Source organism: Elephantulus edwardii, unplaced genomic scaffold (genome assembly GCF_000299155.1).
Source record: "Elephantulus edwardii isolate Elephantulus edwardi_28Jun2011 unplaced genomic scaffold, EleEdw1.0 scaffold00214, whole genome shotgun sequence".
Lineage (NCBI taxonomy): Eukaryota > Metazoa > Chordata > Mammalia > Macroscelidea > Macroscelididae > Elephantulus > Elephantulus edwardii.
In genome coordinates this window covers 2,542,905-2,559,300 of record NW_006399964.1, presented here as the reverse complement: position 1 = coordinate 2,559,300, position 16,396 = coordinate 2,542,905, and the positions used below count along the sequence as shown (strand labels likewise).

Sequence of the window (16,396 nt, the reverse complement as noted above, 5' to 3'; positions counted from 1 at the left end):
TGCGATTGGCACAGGATAGAGCAGGGTTTAGGGCTGTTGTACATAGGGTCGCTATGAGTTGCAAATGACTCGACGGCACATAACAACAACAACAACAATTATTGGATTCTATTGGCCAGGATTTTATTCGGGATTTTTGTATCTATGTTCATGAGAGATATTGGCCTGTAGTTTTCTATTTTGGTGGTGTCTTTACCTGGCTTTGTATCAACAATATGTTTGTTTCATAGAATGAGTCTAGAAAAATTCCATCTTTTTATATTTTCTGAAATAGTTTTTGTAGAATTGGTGATAGTTCTTCTCTGAATATTTGATAAAATTGAATTGTAAAACCATCTGGTCCAGGGCTTTTTTTGGCTGGAAGTTGTTTTTTGTACTTTTTCAATTTCTTCTTTTGTAATGGGTCTGTTCAGTAGTGGTTCAATTTCGGATTGTGTCAGTTTAGGTAGGTTGTGAATTTCTAAGTATTTGCCCATTTCCTCTAGGTTTTCATATTTGTTTGAGTGAAGCTTTTCATAATATTACATTGTTAGGGAGCTCTGGTGGCCTCTCGGCAAGAAGCTGTACTGCAATTTCAGAGGCGCACGGTTCGAATTCACCAGATGCTCTGCTGGAGAAAGAGGGGCAATCTCCTGTACCAGTCAGATCCAATTTGATGGTACACATAGACACAAATAATAAAATAAAATAATTTTTTAAAACAAGATATACTGTTACATTTAAAAAATATTACATTATTAAGCTTTTTTATTTTAGTTGATTCCATTCTGACATTGCCCATTTCATCTCTTATTCAGATTATTCATGTGTTTTACTTCTTTTGTTTTGTTAGTTTTGCTAGTGGTTTGTCGATTTTATTGGCCTTTTCAAAGAACCAGCTCCTGGTTTTGTTAATGGTTTCAATTGTTTTTCTGTTTTCTTTTTCTTTTATTTTTGCTCTAATTTTTACCATTTCAGGTTTTTTTGGAGGGTTCTAGGTTTTGTTGCTGTTCTTTTTCAATTTGCTGGATATGTCGGGTTAGAGAGTCATTGGTCATTTTTTCCTGCCTTTGGACGTGTTTGCTTATAGCTATAAATTGATCTCTGATTACTGCTTTGACTGTTTCCCAGAGGTTTTGGTGAGTTGTTTTCATTGTCATTTGTTTTAAGAAACTTTTTAATTTCATTTTTTTATTTCTTCTAGTACTCACTCTTGTTCAAGATATTGTTCAGCTTCCAAATATATGGGTTTTTCTCCTTTATCCTCTTCTTATTAATTTCTAATTTTGTATCATTGTGGTCTGAGAAAGTGCTTTGTATTATTTTTATGTTTTTTAATTTATTGATGCTTGCCTTGTGACCTAAAACATGGAGAAGAATGTATATTGTGCTTTTTTGGGGTGCATTAGCCTATAAATATCTAAGAGATTGATCTGGTTTATTGTGTGATTTAATTCTTCAGTGTCTTTGTTGAGTTTCTTTCTGGTAGTTCTTTCTTTTCTTGAGAGTGGTGTATTGAAGTCTCCAATCACTATAGTAGTGTTGTCTATTTCCTTTTTTAGTTTTGTTAATGTTTGTTTTATATATTTTGCAGGTCTTTCATTTGGTGCATAACTATTTATTATTATGTCTTCTTGTTCTATTGACCCTTTAATCATTATGTAGTGACCTTTCCTGTCCTTTGAAATGGTTTTTGCCTTGAAAAAGATTAGGAGATTTAGAAGAGATTAATATCACTATTCCAGCTTTATTCTGGTTACCATTTGCTTGGTATATAATATTTTCCCACTCTTTCATTTATTTTCATTTCATTTTCTTTCTTTATTTTCCCTTTTCAGGTGTGTCTCTTCTAGACAGCATGTTGATGGATTTGGGATTTTTATGTCCAATCTGCTACTCTTTTTTAAACCATTCACATTCAGTGTGATTATTGAGAGGCAAGGATTTATTGCGATCATTTTGTTGAGTTATTTTTAGTGTTGTTGCTGGTACTTTAGTCCATCCTGTTTTCTGTGGCACTATGTAAGGATGTCTCTCAGTGTTTCCTGCAATGCTGATCTTGTTTTTATAAACTCCCCTAGGTTCTGTTTTTCTGGGAATATCTTGATCTCTCCATATTTGGTGGACAATTTTGCTGAGTACAGTAGTCTTGGTTGATAGTTGTGTTCTTTGAGTGTTTGATGTATGCCATTCCATTGTCTTCTTGCTCACATGGTTTCTACTGAGAAATCAGCATTCAATCTTATTTGCTCTCCCTTATAGGTTACTCTTTGTTTCTCCCTCACTGCTTTCAGAATTCTCTTCTTCTCTTTGGTTCTGGCAAATTTGACTATGATATGTCTTTCAATTTCTCTTTTGGGGCCTCTTCTATATGGTATTCACTCAACTTCTTGAATATACTCTCATTCTTCATTATACCTGGTAAGTTTTCTTCTAATAATTCTCCCACAGCTTTTTTTGGTGCCTTTAGGTGTTCTTTTATTCTGGGATTTCGATTATGTTCATGTTATTTCTCTTGATGGTGCCCCACATTATTCTTAGATTTTCTCCTTTTTCCTTGCTTTTTGATTCTGCTTTTTGCTCTAGCATATCAGTGGTGACAATTCCATCTTCTATTTCACTGGTTCTGTGTTCCATCTCTTCAACTCTCTTCATGTGTCCCTCCATCATGTTGATAGCATCTGAAACTTTGGACCTCATGTTTTGGATTGTGGTTTCTTGTTTTTCCAGAGCCTCTAATGCCTCATTTGTATTATCTGCATTGTTTTGGATTGTTTTTTTAAACTCCTCCTGGTTTTTGCTTGTTTTTTTTTAAAAAAATTCTTCAAATTTGTCTTTAACCCATTGAAAATATTCAATCATTCTTTTTTTAAATTCTGTGTCAGAAAGTTTCATCAGACTTTCTGGCTTCAGGAAATTCATTGATACTGTGTCACTTTTGGGGTGACATCTCGCTTTGGGATTGTGTAGGGGGTGAGGTAGCATGCTTCCTACGTCACATTGCTGTGGTAGTTTTTCCATGTCTATGGCCATAGCAGGTTCTTGATCTGAAGTCACTACTCTCAAAGAGAGTGTGGCAGCTACCCTGCCTTGGTTTCTCTCTGCCTTCTGACCCAAGGGAAGATCTGCTTAAGTTCAGTAGAGAAAAGGCCTGTGAAAGCAGCCTTCTCTATCAGACAACCCCCACAGCTAGGCTAGCACATAGTGCTCTGGGCTAAAGGCAGTTGACAGACTGGATGTGAGGAGATGCAAAGCAGAGCACAGAGACCTGACTGAAAAACTAGGAAGCCTTAGTTTTCCCTTCAAGAATGAGCTTCAGGTGTCTCACTCCTTCTTGATTAAGGTGTCCCACATGATCCAGCCAAACAGCAGTGACCCCCTACAGAGTACCTCACTAAAGTTCCAGCATCACTCCTGGCGCATGTTGCTCCCAGCACACATTAGTTGGTCTGTGTCAGGAGAGGAGGTTCCAGTGCAGGTTGTGGCATCAGGAAAGGTCCTGGCACAGACTAATGGCTTCAGGGGAGGAGATCCCAGCACATCAAGGCATACTTATTATTATTTGATTCTTACATGCCTGAATGTTATGAATAGGGTGACAGAAGAAAAATTGATGCCTTTGAGTTGTGGTATTGAAGAAGAGTACTGACTATCCCATGGACCGCCAAAAGAACAAACAAAGCTGTCTTGGAGGAAGTGAAACTAAAAGTTCCTGGTTTTGTTTTTGGAGTGTTGTGGGGTTTTTAAATACTAGTTTTTTCACAAAATTATAATACTTTGGTTTTGAGAACAGATTCTTCCAATTATAGCTTTCTGTTTTAAGGATGTGTGTGTGTCATGAAGACACACAGCTCCCAGGGAGAAGGACTGGCTTTTCTCAAGCTATCCAGAGAAGGAGCTTATAACTTAACCTGGGAAGCCCTTTGGATGTGATAGTTATGGTCAGGAAAGCTCAGATCTAGCTCAAATCCCTCAGATGTGGTTAGATTCAGTACTGGGCTTGCCGCTCTCTGGCAAGAATTCCTCTTTGCATTAGGGGACAAGCTGCCTCTTTGGGACCCTGCAGTACAAGAAGAAGTTGACAGTACCTGTATTATTTGCCATCCAGGCTTATATATGTGGGCATGCTCACTCTGTGCCATTACTAATCTCTGGGAAGCCTTTTACTTTTCTCCAGGCTAAATACTCCTATACTTCTTTGCTAGCACTGCTGTAACCAACTGCCTCACATGTAGTCCCTTAAAACAAGACAGATTTATTGTCTTGCAGCTCTGTAGATGAGAAGTCTGTCACGGGTCTCCTGAAGTTACAGTCAAGGCATTCATGAGTGTCATGTTCCTTTCTGAAAACTCTAGGGGAGAAAGCATTTCACTGCCTTTTCCAGCCTTTTGAAGCTGGTCCTTGACTGGTGGCCTCTTCCTCCATCTTCAAAGCAGGCAGGTCCTGTCCTGACCCTGCTTCAGTCCCATCAGTCCCTTTCTCTCCCTTACCTTCTCTTCTGCTTCCCTCTTCCCCCTTAAAAGACTTAGTGGTTATACGGGGTCCACCTGGATAACCCAGGACAAATTCCGTAACTGAATTCTGATTAGCTGGTTTTCAACTCTAATTCTACTTGCAAATTTAATTCCCCTTTTCCATGTGTAACATATCTATTTTTCTGGGGATATTAGCATCTTTGAGATCTATTACCCTGCTTTCAAAATCCCCAAATCTTCACTTCTCCTGGGAGAGTCAGGTATGTAAATTCTTCGCCATCTCCTCTAGGTCATTTCCTGGACTCCAGGAATAAGTATGATGTGCTTAAATGGCCACACCAAAGCTAAAATCAATTTGTTGATGTCATTGGGCTCCAAAATTCTGTCCATTGGAAGAATCTGGGGGATGTGGGGTATGGAAATCATAGAAATGAATAGCAAATGATATCTCAAATTGGTGACCTATTTGAGTTTGCAGGTGTGGATATGGTCCAAGGCCAAGTTTATCAACAGGAAGTTCCTGATGGAGGAGATTTACCAGAGCTTTCTTGATGGAGGAGATGGCCACGTGGCTCAAGAAAGCGACCCTTTCTGGGACCCTGTTGAGGTTGTGCATCTGGGCTCAGCTCACATTTGGCTCCAGTCTCTCGCTTACTGCATGAAGTCTGAGGAGCAAGTGGAGTTTCTCAACTGTGACGGGCTGGAGGAGGCAGTGCTGCATGTCCACATAACTCCCTGCTCAGTCACTGGACAGTGGGTATCTCCCTTCTCTCTGGTCCTAGTCCAGTTGTTGTTGTTATGTTCCATCAATTTGCCAACGACTGATAGTGATATGTACAGTAGCGCTGAACCCTTCCCTTTTCTGAGCCAGTCTCACTGTCTCTGACACATCTTCCCCTGTTGTCCCAATCACTGTGTCAATCCATCTCATCCAGGGTTTTCCTCTCCTGTGTTGTCCCTCCATCCTAGAAGAATTAGTCACCTCAAAAATTCATTGCAAACCTGATGTTTCCCAGATGGGACAGTCAGCATGGTCTTCAAGTTGTTCATTTATGAGATACATGAATAAACACATTCATTCATTAATTACTTCCTTTCATTAAATCTGATTTTTTTTTAAAGGTGAAAATACAGTTTGATTAGAAGAGATAAATCACAAAGAGCAAGATGGGTCATTCTCTGAGAGTAAAAAAGTGGAATGGAGGAAGACCTAAATCTGATTTTTGACCAACCCTGGAATATTTTAAATTCTATGCTCAGCAGCATTTGAGAGAGCTCAGCAACACACTGGGGTACAGGGGACTCAGAGAACGAGAAGGCCATCCCACAAATGGGGGTGGGGGTGGGAGAAGGAATTCAGGACCAGAACCAAGAGACACAGGTTGGTCCCACACACAGTCCTGTAGGACCAAGCAGCGAAGGGTGAGGTGGTCTCCCCTGATGGCCGTGAGGCCTGTCATCCGCCTTTCCCCATGCTGGTAAAGGACAGGCCCATTCTTGCTGGTGAGACCCTGAGCCAGAAAGCTGCTGATTTCTCAGCTTATCTCCCTCCATCCCTGGTGCAGGTGGTGGCCTCTTCTTCGCTCTCAGTCCTTTAAGTGGGGATTGGCATGTCTTTGTCTCCTTGTCCTAGCTGGCTGTCATCTAGTCTTCTATAAGCACAGACTTTGTTTTAATCTGTCATCCCCTTTCCTATCATCTGCTGGTGTTAACCTTTCACCCTCCTCTCAAGATAGTTCATCTGCTTGCTTGCTTTAGGCTATATGGGTGGACTTTCAGCAGAAAGGCTGGCAGTGACCTGGTCATGGTGGAAGGGACCCTGCAGTGCAACCCTTTTGACCTCCTGAAGGGAGGACTGAGGTGCAAAAGGGAATGAGAAAATCTTGAGACACCAAGTGATCAACCAAGTGATCAAGCCTTACAAGGACTTATCAAACAGCTTCCTTTCATTAATTCCTACACTAAGGAGTTGTGCTGCTAACCCAAAGGCAAATGGTTCGAATCCACTAGCTGCTCTGTGGGAGAGAGATGAGCAGTCTCCTCCCATGTAATTTACAGCCTCTGAAAACCTGCTGGAGGGTCAGCTATGGGTTGATTCTAACTTAGTGGCACATGACAACAATAGGCTGCCTGGTGGCCTCGCCAGTGTTGCTCTGCTAATCACAGGGCTGCATCTCCTGTGGTTCATCTCTTTCTTCATGACAAAGGTGGGCAGTCTCTTCTATTAGGGTTTCCAGCCTTAGAAACCTGATAGAGGGTCACTGTGATCATTTCTAAATCTACTGCAGTGACTATAATGAGCAGCCTGGTCATTGTATTTCCCAGCACAGGTTAGTAACTGGGGATTCTAACTGAGGTTGACATGAAAGAAATCTGCTTGAGAAGTGTCCAAGTTTGGTGTCTGAGTTTGTATGTCTTAAAATGACTCTGAACTATGAGGGATTCACCAAGGAGCATGACACCCTAAGAAGTGGTCTTATGAGTACGATGCCCTGAGAGACGATGTTGTGAACACGACATCCTAAGGGGCAGTGTTGTGGGCATGATATCCTGAGGGGCAGTGTTGTGAGCACAGTGCCCTGAAGGGTTGTGGGTATGACATCCTCAGCGGTGGTGTTGTGAGCATGTCTTCCTGAGAGGCGGTGTTGTAGACATGATGCCCTGAGAAGCAGTGTTCCTTTCTCTAATAAGCCCCTCTCTCCCACTGGATACCCATTAATCCCCAGTGTTCACTTATCAGGCACATCAGGGCACACTTGGTGCATGAGCTGTTTATTGTCATCCCCTTCCATCTTGCTTGCATGCATCCACCCATGCTCTCATTGCATCCTGGCTGAGCAGATCAATCCTTTTTGTGACTGGCAGTTTCATCCATTCTACCTTCAGAGGATCAGCTTTTCTTAAGGCATTTGTTTGATCCTGTTCTCTCTTCCTTTTCTGTTTGCAGAGAACATGGCGAGGACGATGTGGTCATTGACCCCTTGGAGCTGTTGGGAAAGAGGATTGACTTCCAGATTCACATTATTCAGTGCTTCGGTGTCAAGTGGTTGAAAGAAGACACCAAGCGGGGCATCCAGCTTGGGTATCAGCCTGCCCTGTGGCCCTGTTCACACAAGCCCATTACCTTCTGAGCCTGGATGGGGAAAGAAGTTCTTTAAACTCTTAAAAGGACTTTGTTATGAAAAGTTCCTGTTTCTCTGTTTCCTTAATGTCAAAATGACTGTTTTCCCCATCCATGTAATAAGTCTGTGTAACTGAGTAGGAGCTCTGGTAGCCTAGTGAGTAGGGGGTTGCACAGTTAACCCAAAGCTGGTGCTTCTTTGAAGGCTTGAATTCACCACAAGCAAAATGGGAGAAAGACAGGCAATCTCTTCCTGTGAACTTTATAGCCTTTGAGAAACCTGATGAAGGGTCAGCTATGGGTCAGTTCCAACTTGATAGCAGTGAGTCTGAGCTGTATTTGTGGGGTTTTTTTTAAATTATTTTAAGTAAGAAAGAGAGAAGTCAGTCTTGAGTCCCTCCACCTTGGGCTGTTACTAGAGTGATGAAAGCAACAGAATTGGAAAATCCGATCCTCAAAAGAACATTCAGTAAAACTGTATGGTCTAAACAGAAGCATTTTGTGGTGATTTTCTTTTTTTAAAAAAATTTTTTTAAATCAGTGTTGCCATAGCTTTGTAGCATATGTTGTTATGTAACAAGCCATAGTTGATCCTACTGAGTGTTCAGAGACGATGTTTTTATTGTTGTTATGTGCCCTTGAGTCACCTGCAACTCATAGCGACCCTGCTCTGTCCCTTGCCAATCTTTTTGTCTCCGACATGTCCAGCCCATTACCCCAGTGACTGAATCAATCCATCTCATTGAGGGTCTTCCTCTCCTGCACTGTCCCTCCACTCTCCCAAGCACGATGTCCCTCTCCAAGGACTGATCCCGCCTTGCGACATGTCCAAAATATGTCAGACATAGCCCCAGAATCCTTGTCTCCAAGGAGCAGCTTGGTTTCACCCTCTCAAGGATGAACTTGTTTGTTCTCCTAGCAGTCCATGGTATATTCAGTACTCTTCTCCAGCACCAAAACTCAAAGGCACCAACTCTCCTTCTGTCATCCCTAGTCATTTTCCAGCTCTCTGATGCATAACAAGTGATTGCAAAGACCATGGCCTGTATCAGGCACACTTTAGTCTCCAGACTGACAGAGTTGCTCTTTAGTACTTTGGATAGGTCTCTGACAGCAGACTTTCCCAATGCAATTTATCTTTTAATTTCTTGGTTGCTGGTATCAAGAGTGCTGACTGTACACCCAAGCAAACAGAAGCTGTCAACAAGGAAATAGCCCATTTCTCTCCTTCAGAGCAGCTAGTGGATTCGAATTGCATGCCTTTGGGTTGACAGCACAACCCCTTACCACTAAGCCACTGGAGGGCCAGCTCTGAGTCAGTTTGATGGAATATAACAACAACAATCTGCTGGCAGAGCCTGTTGCGCTGCTTACCAAAAACACTGAACTTCTCCAGTGGTTCAAATCCAGTAAGAGGTACAAGGGAGAGAAATGGTCGCCTCCTCTTGTTAAGATTTACACCTTAGAAATCTGATGGAGGGTTGCTGTGGGTCAGAACTGACTCGACAGCAGTGAGTCGGAGTTCATTATTGTTTAATTATCAACATCATCATCATTATTACTACCATGGCAGAAGCACACCAGATATGCTTAAACTAATGGGGATAAAAGGATTTAAGAAATTAAATAGTAGAGAGAGACTTTGAAAAACAAAATCCAAACAACTTCAGTTAACAAGTTCACCTGCAAAGTTAACAACTTTGGATTTTAAGGGGAGAGTATTTATGAAAATCCTTTTCCTTTTTGGCTAGATATTTACTATCACTCCAGTGGTGAGGACTCCCAGGCAGAGTGCTGAGGTGTTGGGGGCCATCACAGGCCTCAGACTGAGGCCATTTTTGTCTAACCCTTTTACTCACATATGTGTCCTGTCTGGTTTTAATGCACATCTATTGTTCTTTTTTCAGGTATAGAATTTATGATCTTCCAAACCCTTTGTATACCAAGGCTGTATGGAAAATTGTGAATCCCCAAATTGAAGAAACTGTCCAATTTGCAGCCTTACACGCATCTCTGGAGTTTCTGAACTATTTACAGACGAATGCTCTCATTGTTGATTTATGGGGCCTTCAAGGTAACATCCTGATGTGTATGGTGCATCCATACAGACAGAAGGTGTGCAGGGTGGGGCTGGAGAGGGGAAAGAGGGGAGCTCCCAGGGTCTTCTACAGCAGGGCCAGAACCATCTACGTGATTCTAGGCAAGCACGTGATTAAGTATGTGTTTTGATACATGCACACAGCTGAACTGTTCCTTCCTGACTGTTATCTCCCCTTGCCACAGAAGGCTGTGCTGAACTAAGTAGCTCCCAGCAGGACTTCGTTATCACAAGTGAAGGCCACATCGTGCTAGACACCAACATCACTTCTGATGTAATGGGTGCAGGCCAGGTATGTGTACAGCATATGTGAATTTTGAAACTGAGCAGCTCACACACAGAAATGGGTGATTTCAGCTCGTGGTTTCCATTTGAATCAAACTGTAGTCTGACCTAGAAACTTGTACTTCTTCTAAAGAGACAATTCAGTCTTCCTGTGAAAGATTAACTGGTTGTAAAACAAAGAGTCCAACAGTCAGGATTTTTGGCTTGGGTGCAGAATTATTTGTTAAAAGTGCCTCTTTAGGATGTGCTCAGCTGAGTCTAAAAGTATGCCTTCCTTAAGCAAGGAATCCTGGAGACTAGGAAGTACATTTGAAATTCACTTTAAAGTGAAGCCTATAAACAGCCTCATAACTCTGTAACCAATATGCATAAATAATAAGTCTTGATTCAAGTGTCCTGATTCCCAAATCACGTTTTCACTCCCTGGATTTCCTACTGTGTTCCTGCCAGCACTCTGTAAATTTGTAACCAAGGTAGAGACTAAGCTTGTTAAAGAAGCAGACTGCAATGGTAACAGTAAATCATCTCTGGCAGAATGCTTTGTTTAACAGCTGACAGGATAGGCCTACCTCAGATTCTAATACATAAGCTTGGCTATGAAAATATTTTAACTCCTAGTCTGACAAACCCTTTGTCATGCTGGGCATGCCATCTCTCTCCTCCTCTTACATCCCCACAAACACAAACCCTCTGTTTGCTATACTTTTTAATACAAATACACTTTCTCCTCAAAATTCAGAGCACTGTAGCATCTTTTTGGGGGAGGGTATTTTTAAAAAGTTTTTGTACTGATTTATTTAGAGTTTGAATAAATTTTAAAAAAATTTTGTACTAATTTATTTACAAAGTTTGTACAAATTTACTACAAAGTTTGAATACATTATTTTCACACCAGATCATTCACATTTACTTCACCCCCGCCCCATCGAATTGTGCAACCCTGTGATTAATACTCTCCGCCCCCACCCATTCTCACCCCTCTGCTTCTACCCTCTCCCACTTAGATCCTCATATTCATTCTACAATAATGTTTTATACGGTATTTTTTCTTTATGGTACGTAGTTAGTTCACTCAGCATAATGTTTAATGCTCTCCCAAGTTAGGTAGTAATTTTCAAAATCATTGCTCTTGTGTGCTGCTTAGTATTCCATTGTGTGAATGGAATTTCTCAACCCATTCCATTGTGGTTGGACATTTGGGCTGTTTCTGTGTCCTTGCGATGGTGAATAATGCTGCTATGAACATTGGTGTAAAAGTATGTTTGAAGCTCAGTTCTCATTTTCTTGGGGTATATTCCAAACAATGGAATAGCTGGGTCATATGAATTTCTATGTTCAGCTTTTGAGGAAATGCCAAACTGCTTTCAAGAGTAGTTGTACCATTTTACAGTCCCACCAACAATTTAAAAGAGTTTCTATCTCACCACATCCTCTCCAATATTTACTTGCTGTCTTGTTAAACTTTGCCACTGTTCCAGGAGTGAGATGGTATCTCGTTGTGGTTTTGATTTGCATCTCTCTTATTGCCAGTGATTCGGATCATTTCTTCATTTGTCTGTTGGCCATTCAAATATCTTTCTCTGTGAAAATTCTTTCCATGTCTTTTGCCCATTTTGTAATTAGGCTATCAGTCTTTTTCTTGTGGAGGCCCAAGAGTATTCTGTAAACTTTGTTATGAGACTCTTGTCTGAGATGGTATTGCCAAATGTTTGTTCCCAGTTGGTAGGGGTTTTTTTCACACTGTTGGGAAAAGTTTTTCATGGGTTGTTGTTGTTGTTGTTGTTGTTACGTGCCATCGAGTCGCCTGCAACTCATAGACCCTATGTACAACAGCCATAAACTCTGCCCTATCCTGTGCCAATCTCACCATCTCCGACACACCTACCCCCATTACCTTAGTAGTCACTGAATCAATCCACCTCATTGAGGGTCTTCCTCTCCTGCACTGTCCCTCCACCCTCCCAAGCATAACATCCCTCTCCAAGGACTGGTCCCTTCTTGCAACATGACCAAAGTATGTCAGACGAAGCTTCAAAATTCTTGCCTCCAAGGAGCAGCCTGGCTTCACACTCTCCAGGACAAACCTTAATCTTTAGCAAGTCCCATTTATCAATTTTATCCTTTCCAGATTATGCATTTCTGGCTGTATTTGACAGTCTCTTTATACTGTGGACTAGGCCTTCTAAGCTTGATCCCAATTGTCTCTTACAAACTTTATGGGTTTGGACTTTATTCCCAGGTCTCTGATCCACCTTGAGTTGATTTTTGCGTTTGGTGTGAGATATGGATTCTGTTTTAGCTTTCTACAGGTAGCAGTCCCGTTTTGCCAGCACCATTTGTTGAAGAGGTTGTCATTTCCCCATTTGATAGGTTTTATTTCCTTGTTGAATATCAGTTGACAATAGATAGCTGAATCTATTTCCAGGTTCTCAATTCTGTTCCACTGGTCTATGTGCCTGTCATGGTACCAGTATCATGCTGTTTTGGTTACTACCACTGTGTTTAGGCTTTGAAGTCAGGGAATGCAATGCCTCCCATTTCATTTTTGTTTCTCAGAAGTGTTTTGCTTAGGCGAGCTCTGGTGGCCTAGTGGCAGGAAACTGCACTACAATCCCAGAAGTGCACGGTTCAAATCCACCAGATGCTCTGCTGAAGAAGGAGGAACAGTCGCCTCCTGTACCAGTCAGATCCAATTTGACGGTGCACGCATTAAAAAAAAAAAGAGGTGTTTTGCTTAATATGTGTCTCTTTCCTCTCCGAATAAACTTGACAACTACTACCTGAAAATGATCTACTTGAAAAATGAATTTGGTATCTGTATTAGGATTGCATTGAACATGTAGATTGCTTTTGGTAGGATTGTAATTTTCACCATATTAAGGCTTCCTATCCATGATCAGGGCAGAATATCCCATTATTTAGGTCTTTTATTGTGTATTGCAGAAATGTCCTGTAGTTTTCTTTGTATAGTTAGGTCTTTTGTGTCTTTAGTTAGGTTCACTCCCAAATAACTCAAACTGTAGTTGGCTATTGTGAATGGTATTGTTTTCTTGGTTTTCTTCTCTGAGTTCTCTTTGTTACTGTAGAGAAATCCCATTGATTTTTTAATATTGATTTTTATATCCTGCCACTCTACTTAAATTGGCCTACTAGCTCTAACAGGTTGGGGTTGGTTTTTTTTAGTCTTTGTGGGTTTCTATGTACACTATCATGTCATCTGCATATAGTGACAGTTTAACCATCTCCTTGCTGATTGGAATAACTTTTATTTCCTTCTCTTGTCATATTGCCCTAGCAAGCATTTCCAAAACAATATGGAGTAGAAGTGGTGACACTGGGAATCCTTGTCTGGTTCCTGTTTGCAAGGAAAATGCTTTTAGTCTTTTTCCATTGAGAATGATGTCGGCTCTTGGTTTTGCATGTATACTTTTCACTATGCTTAGGGAATTCCTTCTATTCCAATTTTGCTGTGTGTCTTAGGAAGAGGTGTTGGATTTTAACAAATGCCTTTTCTGCATCATTTACTTTGTTAATATGGCGAATTATGATGATTGTTTTTCTTAGGTTGAACCATCCTTGCATAGCTGTTATGAATCCCACTTGGTCATGATGAATTATTTTTTTATGTGGTTTTGGATTCTATTTTTAGGATTTTGTTAAGGAGTTTTGCATCTATATTCATGAGAGATACTGGTCGGTAATTTTCTTTCTTGGAAATGTCTTTGCCTGGTTTTGGTATTAGGGTTATGCTTGCATCATTGAACAACTCTGGGAGTGTTTCTTAGTTTTCAATTTTTTAAAATATTATAAGTAGAATTGGTGATAGATCCTCTCTGAATGCTTGGTAGAATTTAGCTGTAAAGTCATCTGGTCCAGGACTTTTCTTATGGGGAAGTCTTTTTACGAACTTTTCAATTTCTACTTTTGTGATGGGTCTGTTCAAGTGTTCTATATCTGTCCTTTTTAATCCGGGTAGGGCCTGAGTTTCAAGGAATTTGTCCATTTCCTTTAGGTTTTCAATCATTGTAGAATCTTGTGTGGGTGTCTTTGAATGTTTGCTATTTTGTGAAATGTTTTGTTCCTTCAGAACAAATCTTCCTTTGAATTTTAGCAAAGGCTAGCCTATATCCAGTGTTTCAATCTGACACCACTTACCAGACACTGTCACAGGGCACTAGAGAAAACTCAGATGACAGCTGTTTAGGAACCATCAGTGTTATTTCTCTTTAACAAGAGTGTTTTGATTGGCTCCTATGTACCCTGAGGGAAAACTCCCAGTGAGAGGGATTGACACAGTAACTTAGCAATGGGCTCAAGTATGTCAGAGAAGATGAGGATGGTGCCAGATAGGACAGAGTTCCTATGAGTTGTAACCACCTTAATGGCAGCCACCACCCCATCCCATGCCCTGCATTGCCAATCCTGACACTCACCCCCAATTTATTTAGTTTATATGAAGGAGCAGAAGATATGAGTGTCCAAGGGGACATACAAACAATCCAACAAACAGCTAACTGACTTTTTTTTTTTTTTAGGCTACATCAAATCAGATATCAGAACTTTATCTGAAGCTTTTCAAGTTAGAACAGGAGACAGACCTGCTCAGGAACATTAACAGAGCCCTACGAGAAGAAAACCTATTTCTCAAACAATCACTGGCGAGAATTGGTTCTGGTGAACAAGGTGGGGGGTCGTTCAGGTGTTATTTTGCACACCCATGAAATCCTGCCTTTTGGGAGTGTGTTTGCTTTTCAAGAAAAAAAAAAAAAAACACAAAACACCACACCCAAAACATTTTAATGAGCTCATCCAGATCTGTCTGTGGTTGTTGTTGTGTGCCATCAAGTCAGAACTGACCCCTAGCTGACCTTCCAGTGGGTTTGGAGAGGCTGCTAATCACTTGGGAAGAGATTACCCATCCTCCATTCATTGAGTGGATTTGTTCATAAACAAAACATGTGAAACCTTTTCCCTTTCCTGCAGGTTAACATCAGATGGGACCACGCTGTCTGATGATGCTGTCGTTATGGAAAATAAACACACAGAGACTAACAAATAAACAGATGAGTGACTTTGCTTTTCTCCCACAGCCCGAAAGCCTTCTGGTACTCCGAAGAGAACTGGGGTGGCAGCACAATTGCCACCAGCCAAAGAGATTAATCAAATGCATGCTCGCCGAGCCAATTATGACGGAGAACTCGCCAAAGCTCTCAAGGCATTCTACCAAAGCATGAACATGGCTAGAGGGCAGTTCCTCAGGCTGAGGCATCACAAGCTCCCAGTAAGTAACTAGACTCTGCAGAGCAAAGACTCTCTTTCTTTTGGGTGTTCACTATCACTGCAGACCTGAGCGGGCAGAGGCCAGACTGGTGGGCGTTCTGCTCTGCAGCTGCTTTCCTTTCTCATTTTAAGGCGCACCTAGCTGTTTTCTGGCAGCTGCAAATACTGCCGGATTGACAAGTCATGTCCCAAAACAGAATATCCCAGAGATAGAAGCCCTCTATATGAAATTCCTCACACTGATTCTAGCAGATAATCTGTTTTCATTGTTGTTGTTGTTGTTATGTGCCGTCGAGTCGTTTGCGACTCATAGCGACCCTGTTTTCATTAGAAGCCGAAAAAGCATGTGATAAAACACAGCATATTACCATGATGAAATCTCTTTAATCTGATAATTATAATCTTGAACAAACAAAGCAACAGAATGCTTCCTGGTGAATCGCTCAAAGTTTCTTTCAGATAAAGGGCCAGGGATGCCAGCAACCTCCACTTTTGTTCTACACTAGATTTGAGATTCTGTCAGTACAGTGCAAAGAGAAAGAAAATGTGCAAGAATTGTTGTTGTTATATGCCATCGAGTCACTTGTGACTCATAGCGACCCTATGTACAACAGCCCTAAACCCTGTTCTATCCTGTGCTAATCGCACTGCCTCTGACACCCATCCCGATTACCCCAGTCACTGAATCAATCCACCTCATAGAGGGTCTTCCCCTCCTACGCTGTCCCTCCACCCTCCCGAGCATGATGTCCCTCTCCAAGGACCTGTCCCTCCTTATAACATGTCCAAAGTATGTCAGATGAAGCCCCAGAATCCTTGCCTCCAAGGAGCAGCCTGATTTAACCCTCTCCAGGCTGAATTTGTTTGTTTTGTTGGCAATCCGTGGTATATTCAATACTCTTCTCCAGCACCACAGTTCAAAGGCATCAATTCTCCTTCTATCCTCCCTAATCATTGTCCAGCTCTCTGATGCATAACAAGTGATTGCAAAGACCATACCCTGTATCAGATGCACCTTAGTCTCCAGAGTGACACCACTGCTCTTCAGTACCCTGGACTAACAGCAGACTTTCCCATTGCAACACGCCTTTTTATTTCCTGGCTACTGGTGCCAAGAGTGTTGACTGTGGAGCCAAGCAAACTAAAGCTGTGAACAAT

General features: G+C 41.4%; 1 protein-coding gene across 1 annotated transcript in view; it reads left to right on the top strand.

The window, feature by feature from the left end:
* Positions 1 to 16,396, top strand: part of KIF28P — a 156,758-nt gene that overhangs the window by 133,113 nt on the left and 7,249 nt on the right. The window contains exons 18-23 of the mRNA XM_006897758.1: positions 4,933 to 5,207; positions 7,402 to 7,536; positions 9,483 to 9,649; positions 9,859 to 9,965; positions 14,494 to 14,641; positions 15,049 to 15,239. Coding sequence (XP_006897820.1) covers positions 4,933 to 5,207; positions 7,402 to 7,536; positions 9,483 to 9,649; positions 9,859 to 9,965; positions 14,494 to 14,641; positions 15,049 to 15,239 — 1,023 coding nt within the window. The remainder of the gene's footprint in view (positions 1 to 4,932; positions 5,208 to 7,401; positions 7,537 to 9,482; positions 9,650 to 9,858; positions 9,966 to 14,493; positions 14,642 to 15,048; positions 15,240 to 16,396) is intronic.